The 10000-nt window shown below is 37.8% G+C and overlaps 1 protein-coding gene across 6 annotated transcripts in view; it reads right to left on the reverse strand.

Moving 5' to 3' along the window:
• The window catches only part of Tusp (WD40 superfamily protein Tusp), a 126128-nt gene that overhangs the window by 47218 nt on the left and 68910 nt on the right, over positions 1-10000 (reverse strand). For all 6 annotated transcript variants that reach the window (XM_076208646.1, XM_076208645.1, XM_076208644.1 and 3 more), the window contains exons 3-4: positions 5610-5792; positions 2637-2744 (exon numbers count right to left, since the gene is read on the reverse strand). In XM_076208646.1, coding sequence (XP_076064761.1) covers positions 2637-2744; positions 5610-5792 — 291 coding nt within the window. The remainder of the gene's footprint in view (positions 1-2636; positions 2745-5609; positions 5793-10000) is intronic.

Genomic DNA, 10000 nt, shown 5'->3' on the forward strand with positions numbered 1-10000 from the left:
CCATACATTCATCTCCGCACAATCATCTTTGTTGCATTACCATAGTTTTGTATATTTTTCCTTTAATATTCATGTCTATGTTTTTCATACAAAAACCCAGTCATTTCATTCCAGTTCTTCCGCCCAACACTATTCCTTGAGTTATATCTGTACTTGAACTTTCTACACGGAAAGAATAGAAGAGAGATGAACACCTTTACGATTGGTCACACAGTGTAAACCAATCAACGCTCAATGTGTTAGAGCATTACTACCTCGGCCTCGCCTATGATTGACACAAACCCAGGCAGCATTCGTCTACCTCCCGTACAGACTCAATTCTAAAATTAAAACTCCTAAGACAAAGTACAATATACACATCATTGGTTTGTAAGTTGAGGGAATTATTTTTGTCTTTGATGTCGAGGGCTTTGGTGATCAGTAGTTGTTATAGAGACTCAATTCTAAATTCAAAACTCCTAAGACAAAATACAATATACACATCATTGGTTTGTAAGTTAAGATGTCGAGGTCTTTGGTGATCAGTAGTTGTTATAGGTTATTTTCATTTTGCAAAGCGGAAGTACCACTGATAATTATCATTTCTCTAGTGAGGTGAACGCAATGGGCCTCTTTATTTTTTCTTTTCTTGGGTTGGCTCCATTTGAGAGGTGAAGTGTTGGACATATTAATAGCTTTGTTATGGTCATCTCAATGTACGTACAGGCCGGGGTTGCACAATCTTCAGTAGTGAAAGTATACTCATACACCAGGTGACTTTTCTGAAGCTCTGGGGTGTTGCTCTTTGGGTTACTTTGTATGACAAGGTTGTGACTTTTACTGTTCTTGTAGAATATGGTGATATCTATCTGGTCTCCTTTGTCGTAGCTTTAGCACAGATACTAATGATTTTGTGTTGTTCCTTTTCGCCCTGCTTGTATTGATTCCTCGTGTATGAGCGTTAACACATGCAAATATGTTGTCCCATTAGAATTGAGGCACGTTCTTCATAGGCGTTTTACCATCCGTTTATGTCAGGTGATGGCTTTAGTTACTTTGTTGTTGAATTATCCATCATTTACTAATACCTGTGTGAGCCTTTCGAATTCTTCATGTACAACTTTCCAATTATTAAAGTTGCCGAGTGTTTCCCTAACGTAGGCATTGGCTGTAGAATATCTATATATGTTTGCGCAATTACGTCTTTAATTAAGACATATTTATGATTTTAGGTTGGAGTACTGAATTTTTGGAATCGTTGGTTTACCAAGGCATCCATAAAGGTGTGATGCTGAGTCCGGAGAGTTACTTAAGGCGTTGACTAAAGTACCGTGCTGCGTTCTCGTCGTCCTTTGTATGTCGTCAATATACCTGACGTGGATGTGTGGCTTCTACAGGCCGGAGAAAACGCCCCTTTCTACGCAAGCGTCTCGCCTCGGAATAAATCCATGGCAACCCCTTATACCTGTAGAAACACCTTGTCGTCAAGTGAGACGAACGGAGCCTCCTTCGTGCACAGCGCATAGCTCCAGGTGGTTGTCTTTGGTGATATACCTCTATGATGGAACAAATAGATCTATCCACAGGAATGTTTATAAAAAGGCACCCCACGTCGAGAGAAGCGATGATACGCTTAGCATCAAAACCGTTCATGAGGAAGTGTGATGAAGTGGTGTAATCACTCAGGGTGAGAGGGGATGGGGAGCTTGTACATAAAATATTTCCTACATTGCCTCTTTTTGTGTCTAAAGTTAACCTGTGTAGCTCATGTGTTTGTTTAATAAATAGATTAGAAACGATAATTCACCCTCCATGTTCCTCAGATAACCCTGGGAGTTAACTCCAGCATACAGCACCAAGAGAATTCTATGAAAGTTAATGAAATAGCCTGGCAACAACCAGAATTAGAGAGGGAAAGTGAATCCCGTTACAGAAAAGATAATATATTTACAGCCAAAAAAGCTTAATGGTGTTCATTTCACAGCCACCAAGCAATCCTATTTTTTTTAAAGGAAGTTTTATGCGGTCAAAAGATTGAAAAAAATCTCGGTTAATTCTCTCATCACCACGAGCGTAGCATTCTCTCTCCTTTTTTCTCTCTCTCTCTCCTTCTCTCTCTTTCCCTCTTTCTCTCTCTCTCTCTCTCTCTCTCTCTCTCTCTCTCTCTCTCTCTCTCTCTCTCTCTCTCTCTCTCTCTCTCTCTCTCTTTCTTTCTTTTGTCTCTATTTCATCTTCAGTGAAACTTCCCGCAGTCAAAGGGTTTAAAACAAATTCCGTTAGATGCGTCGCTACCGAAAGCGACTTGCAAGTTGCATTTTCCTTGTCACCAGGCTATTTTATTCAGCCGAAGGAAACATGCAGTCAAAGGATTTGTGGTAGCTCTCCTGATTGATATTTGATAAACATTTGATAGAACGTTTGATGCGAACGAATATAAGTGAGGGAGACCAATGTCACATAAAAAAATCAGGGAAAAGCTTCATTCAATAATTTTTTTTTTTTTGTGTCTTGTGTCATAGGAAAAGAGACACGTTAGAAAATACTCTTTAAATGACAAAATGTCCTTAAAAGGAAAGAATATCCTAAAAATTATTCACCTAGTAACTATTGTACAACATTCCTTGCTGTTTACCCCTGTGCCTCTGTTCCTTGCTTACCTGTTGGTCGTCCGGCGTAAAGACTCCAGCCGTAATGGCGCTCTGGAGATTGAGCATGGACGACCAGTAACGTTGCCCCGCCACCGAGCCAACGAGTACGAACCCATCCTGAAGAAGAAACATGACATGACATCGAAGTTATACAGCAACAGAGGGATGGAGCAGCCTTCCCAAAGAGAATGTATTTAGGCTATAAATAGTTCCAAAATATACATACATACATACAATACATAGATAAATACATACATGTGTGACCTTACGATAGTTGGATTAAATAGTTCTAAACGCTGGGACTTGAACCTTTGAGTATGCGTTTTATCACTAGGGAAGGACGCTACTATCACGCTATGCAGGACATAAAAAGGAATGTTTCGGTACTTGTCCTATACATTCCCCAAATGTCAATTCGCGCGACGTGGTATGTAGACTTATTTCACAGAGTATTTTATTCAGGAGAGCCATCAAACAAGTGGGCTAAGTTACAATAGTTGGATTGAATAAACCTACCACTGGAACTCGAACCATAGACTGTGGGGGACGTATAAGAAAAGTTTCAAATAATTCTGTTTAGTGTCCTGCGTAGCGTGATGGTAGTGTCCTTCTAGAGTGATAAAACGACGTCTCTTTCTACATGGGACCCAAGATACTTATAGAAGTATGATTCCTCCAGCCTTTCTCCTTTGATTTATCTCCAACTATCTGCCATTTTCTACGCCTTATCACCTTACTTTACCCGTATTTACCTTTCATATTCCCTCCAAAACTTAGCCACTAGCTGCCTTAGATCCTCTTCTAACGCAGCATTAAGTGCAGTGTTGACCACAAACAACAACTGGTTCACCTTCCGTTTCCATCCAATCTTACTTATCATTCCCAAACCCCATTCACCTACCGGTCCACCCCACTTATGTACCCATTGAACAACCATGGCTACATGCAACCGTGGTGCAACCCCATCTTTACATGAAATCACTTATTCTTTCCATTCACTATCTTAACAAAGTTCAATTAATCGCCTATAAACTTTTACCTGCCCTCAATAACCTTCCTTCTATCCCATATATCTGTAACACGTCCCAGAATGTCTTCTTGTCATATGCCCTCTCAAAATGTATAAAAGCCCAAAAGACATCCTTAGTTTTTGACAAAAGCTTCTCGCAAAACTACCTCACAAAGAAAAATTTATGCACACATCCTCTACCGTTACTAAACCCATACTATTCGTCCCCAAATTACTTCCTCTGTATCCCTCCTAATCTTTGCAATTAACACTTTCCCATATGCTTTTCTAACTACACTTAACACATTGATCCTTCTAAAGGTACTACTTTTATATCTCTCCCTTTTGTATGGTGGAATCATACATGCAGTCCTCCAGTCCTCTGTCACACTGTCACATTTACCTCCCATAGGCATAATGTAAACAACCTCATTGGCCAATCCTCTGTAACTCTTTCTCCCTTCGTCAGACACTTCACACGACACCCATCCAACCCAAGTGCCTTAACATCTATAAAAACTTTTAATGCTCTTTGTATCTTATCATTTCTGTAACCCTATCAAATTCTTCTCCCACCACAGCTATTTTCCTAACTTCCCACCGCCAATGTCAACCCATTCCTATCTCCACCACATGCACTGGTGGCCTAACCCGAAGCGTGTGGATCTCATATTTTCCTAGTCGTGGTAGAATGATTAAATTTTTTTATATCATTAAATATACCATATTTTTTACGTTAATTGTTTTGCGTTTTGAGTTGTTTTGCAATTTGATAAACGTAAATCTGATTACATAATTTACAAGGTATTTTGTATACACATCCTTTTTAACGGTTGGCAGAATTGTTGATGAGCAATTGTCTTACAGTATTCTTGTTATCAAAAACTCCATTTCAATTCAAATTCCTTAATAAAATTAGGATGCCGAGCAGTTTTTCTTGGTGGGGCAAAATTAGATTGTTGTTCTTGTAGAATGTTTGTTTTGGCCAAAGTGTGTAGAATGTTCTTTTTTCACAATTGTAAGCTAATCCATGTGAACACGTTGCATAAACACGGCAAAGGAAACATGGACTGGAAGTGAAGCGTTTATTCCTGACGTTGTATATATATATATATATATATATATATATATATATATATATATATATATATATATATATATATATATATATATATGTATGTATGTATATATACATTATCCCAAACTATCATAAAACACTGTTAAGCCCTTCTTCTAGTCCTAATTTAAAATACATTTCACAAAAAGTTAAGACGTTTTATTGATATTTAAGGGTGAATAATACATACTACTTCATTCCATGCTATTGGTTTAAATGGAGCCTCAAACCTTAACAATAAATTTTGATGTACAATTGTGTTCAAAATAAAACAAAGTTCTCTGGGATGAAAACGGCTGAATTTTGTCCACTGAAACATCGGCGCGAAAGAAGACCATCCGGGCTTTGGTTTTTCCCCCCTCGACACCTGAGACGCCCGCTCCACTTTTCCGAGCCCAGATTCTCCAAACTTTTGCAATGGTGGGAAGTTTCGTTCATGTGTAGCAAGTTCCTCTTTTACACCTTATCAATATAGCGGCCAAAGGAAAGAAATACCCTTGTGCCTCAGAAATTCAAAATGAAATACAAAATACTATTGTGGTTAAGAAATTGAGTTAAATTGTAAAGATAGTTATTTCAGAGGACTGATACGACTTTTCGAGAAAAAAAAAAGAAGAGAAATGATAACATCAAACATGAAAATATTTTCACACTAAACAGTAACCAAATGAAGAAATATGGTTTTACATTGTCAAGGTGTCATATCTAAATAAAACAGATAAAACAATAGGGAATTCAATAATCACATTCATAAGGATCTGGTGAATCGGGGCAATGGCTGGAAGAGGACCAGGGAAAAGGGAAGGACCCAAGGAATGAGGACGGGGAAGACGGAGCCCCCTTCGGGATTAGTTACCTGGTAGCAGATGAGCGCCATTCTCCCGTCGTGGCTCCAGCAGAAATGAGTGACGGGGGTGTTCCGGTCGTTGATAAGCTCGATACTCCAGCGTCCTTCATACTTGATCCACACAAAGATGATCCCGGAGGAGTCACAGGTGGCTAGCTTCTGATAAGGCTCGTTCCACTTGACCAACGTCACCTGTGATGGATGGAAAGTTTCATGTCAGAGAAGACCACTTCAAAAGAAGTGTGGAGATGAAGTTTCTACGTTCGTGGTTCTCAAAACCAGTACAACGTTAGGACGAAATGATATAACACCAGTATCCAGGTTGAATTGTTTGCCCGCTGTACCTATGAAGAATCTAACTCTGAGCATAAGAAATGGACATTTTATTTTGGTGATCTAAAGATTAATATCTATAGTTCTTTCATTGTACATTTTGTAAGAATAGATTAAGTTTTGTATGATTTCTGTGCAATCAACCATGATCTACAATCAAAGTAACATTTCTATTAATTTCTTTGTTACACGAATAGCACTACAAGGACAGTAATCAAGGTAGGCAGCTCATGCAATTTTTAATCTCGGTTACACCATTATTTGCTATAGTATTATTTGACGGCTAAGCAACGCTAGCACGAAACACTTAACGAGAAAAGCATGAAAAAAACAACAACCAGGAAGACACGTGATTGCAGTAACCATCCCGTTCAGACGGAAATGACACTCAACTTCAAAGTTGATCAGTCCTTGTTCAGCCTCTTAGCTGAATAGACTCCTCTGGCCTAAGCAAGGTAAATTACTAAAAGTGGTACGGCCCCATATAGGGATAGATTGAGCCTACTATATCCCTTTTTTGGGTAGAATACAATCTCATGGCTGAGACAAGTCGTCTAGAGATAACTGAAAATTACTAAACAAATAGCTAAGAAAGAAACTGCTAAATGCAAATGCGAACATACAAATAAAGAACAAACAAATAAGTGAATAGGCAAATGAATAGATAATCAAATAGAAAAACAAACAAATAAATAAACAGATAAGCATGTATAAATAAATAAATAAATAATTTATAAAAAGGAACTAATCGAAAAGAATTCATAAATCTAGATTTGTAGTCTCACACACAGACACATTCAGACACACCATGTGAGGTCGAAGCCTTTGTTAAATGTTCAACGTTTTGCTTGCTGAAGCTTTTCCAATTGCACAGATGCAGAGAATAATCTCCCAGCTATTTCTACATCCTGGAATGGATGAAGAAGGGAAACTAGGACAGGGGATCTCACGGGGTGCCATTTAAAATCATTCTAACTACAAGAATTAGATGTTTAAAGGGGGTGTAATGTCAAACATGCCTCTGTTTCATTATATAGTATTTGAACTCAGAATAATTACTGCTTCTAGATATTTTATCCTTATCCTGCCGTTTTCACATAGAATCAACATAGCATTGTTTCAGTCCATTAGGTGATTGGTGTTGGTCTGTGACACAATCGTTTGTGGTCTTGTTGTTTTGCACAACATTGCGATGTTCACGTGTGCGGGATTTTAGATAACAAGATGTTTCGCCGATGTAAGATTTATTATATCCTTTGCATGGAATTTTGTAGACACCGGCTTTGTTGCTTTCTTCCTTGTTCTTTTTCGCTTTTGTAAATTATTTGATCGTCTTGCTGGTCTGGCATACCATTTCTATTTTGCTGGGTTTGAGCGTTCGGGCAAGAACTGTGGCGGTATTGTTGGTCGGAATTATGATTCTTGTAGCTGGTTCTTTTTGCTGTTCCTGGTTGTTCATTATCTTTATTGCTTTATTTTTACACTGGTTGACGATGAACTCGAGGTTCCACCCTCACATGGCGCCTACTCTGACCATTCTGTCGGCAATTGCCATCTTAATGCATTCAGACACATTCACACTCTTTCTTACTCTCTCACACACACACACACACACACACACACACACACACACACACACACACACACACACACACACACACACACACACACACACACACACACACACACACACACACACACACACACACACACACACACACACACACACACACACATATATATATATATATATATATATATATATATATATATATATATATATACGCACACAAAAGGAGTTAGGGAGTATGTGTCTAAGGGCACATTATTATGAAGAAATCGGGCATTATATGAACCCTGAGCTCTTCTCCGGGAGAGTAGTAACTGTCCATCACGAATCCACCACGTGATTGGAGACATTGGTTAATAGAAACAAGTCTAAGCACATGGAGCTATAGGCCAATGTCTCCGACCAGCACGATAACTAAATTTCATAAGGAATCGTAATAGGTTAGATGAATTAAATATTTTGATGAGAAGAACAATTTGGTAGATTACCAATTTGATGTTAGAAATGAAAGACCATGTGTATCAAACCTGCTAAGGTTTTATTCAAAAGCTGTTAAAATGATGCAGAAAGAGAGGATTGGGTGGACTGTGAAGGTTGGATCCGGAGAAGACATTTGAAAAGGTACCTCACGTTTGACTTTTGTAGATATTGGAGGACATGGAAGTATGAATAAAATGTTTCCTGAAAGACCGCTACAGGAGAACAATAGTTGTGGACAAGATGTCAGAATGGAGGGAGATAACAAACGGAATTCTACAAGAGTCAGTTCTGGTGTCTGTAATTTCTTCGTATCTGTAATGGGTCTAACTAAAGAAATTTTAGGTCTAAGAAGGAAATAGGGTAGAACTGGCTTACTAATAGAGTGAATAACAAATGGAATAGATTTAGTAACTATGTAGTGAGCATTAAAACTATTGGTTGTTTTAAGATAATATTAGATAACTTAATGGATAGGGGACGGTAGGTGGCAATGTACATGGAATTGCCCAGTGTAAGCATTTTGATCTCTAGCAGTCTCCTTCATTATGTTTTTATGTTCTTATATACGTAAATGATATGATGGAAAGTACAGCAAGGTATAGTAAAATATTTGCAGGCTACAAAAACGTCATGAGGACAAAAGAATATACGAAAGATTGTAAATTGTTATGACAAGATCTAAACAATATATGAGTATGAAGCCAAACGTGGAAAATCAACAAAAGCTAAACAAGACCATCAATGAGTTACTCAAATTAAAACAATTCAACTATGCAGGAAAAAAAGGGAGAAGATCTGATATCTTTGTAACGAATACTTTGTCACTCGACAGATATATTTGCAAAACTGTAAGTAAAACATACAACATATTGACGAATCTAAAAGTATTTTTGTTGCTGCATGCATGTATGAGATAAAGAGAAAAATAAAAATGTCTAGACCAACTAGTACTGCGTCAACCCATGCTTACAAAGCACTTGGTCAGGTGATGTTTAGGTTAGTAGGACTCTTTCTGCATTGATATGTTCCTTTTCAATTTGAGAACTCGTGGTGATTCTGTCATCAATTTTATGACTTGAACAGAATATAAAATACACTTTTTGGGGCCAGAGAGTCACGAAGTCATAGTATCTATTTGAAAAAATATATATATTGAAAGGATTATTGATTATTCGACTATGCAGAAAAAAAAAGGGAGAAGATCTGATAGCTTTGTAACGAATACTTTGTCACTCGACAGATATATTTGCAAAACTGTAAGTAAAACATACAACATATTGACGCATCTAAAAGTATTTTTGTCGCTGCATGTATGAGATAAAGAGGAAAATAAAAATGTCTAGACCACCCTGGATTAGAATAGACAGCGAAGGACATAAACAAGATTAAGAAATTAAGAGAATACAGAGAACAGTGAAAGAGATGGTTTCCAGCTTCATCAGGACCAATAGGTCTATTACTGTTTGCATCTCTTTTGTATTCCTTTATATTTGCCATCATAGAAATAAGAAGAAAAAAAGAGAGATAAAGGTGAATTAATAGCAGTCTTCAGATCATTAAAGGGAATAGACAAATATGCATGCCAAGGGAATCTATGGACTGTTAAATGCACGATGTACAAGATTTTATCTATAATGCATTTGTGTAAGGCTTGTGAGGTCTTGGCGCGGAGGACGCAGACGACTTAAATGTTTCAGAGGTTATGTTATATGGAGAACAGTTCTCAGCTCTTTTAATCAGCAACACCTAGTACTGCGTCAACCCATGCTTACCAAGCACTTGGTCAGGTGATGCTTAGGTTAGTAGGACTCTTTCTGCATTGATATGTTTCGTTTAAATTTGAGAACTCGAGGTGATTCTGTCATGAATTTCGTGACTTTAACAGAATTTAAATACACTTTTTGGGATCAGAGAGTCACGAAGTCATACGATCTATTTGAAAAAATATATATATTGAAAGGATTATTGATTATTCGACGAGGGGGGGATTTCGTCCATCATTAGTCATGTGGGTTGG

This window comes from Oratosquilla oratoria, chromosome 25 (assembly GCF_046742065.1).
Source record: "Oratosquilla oratoria isolate Oo_2021 chromosome 25, ASM4674206v1, whole genome shotgun sequence".
In the NCBI taxonomy this organism is placed as follows: Eukaryota; Metazoa; Arthropoda; class Malacostraca; order Stomatopoda; family Squillidae; genus Oratosquilla; species Oratosquilla oratoria.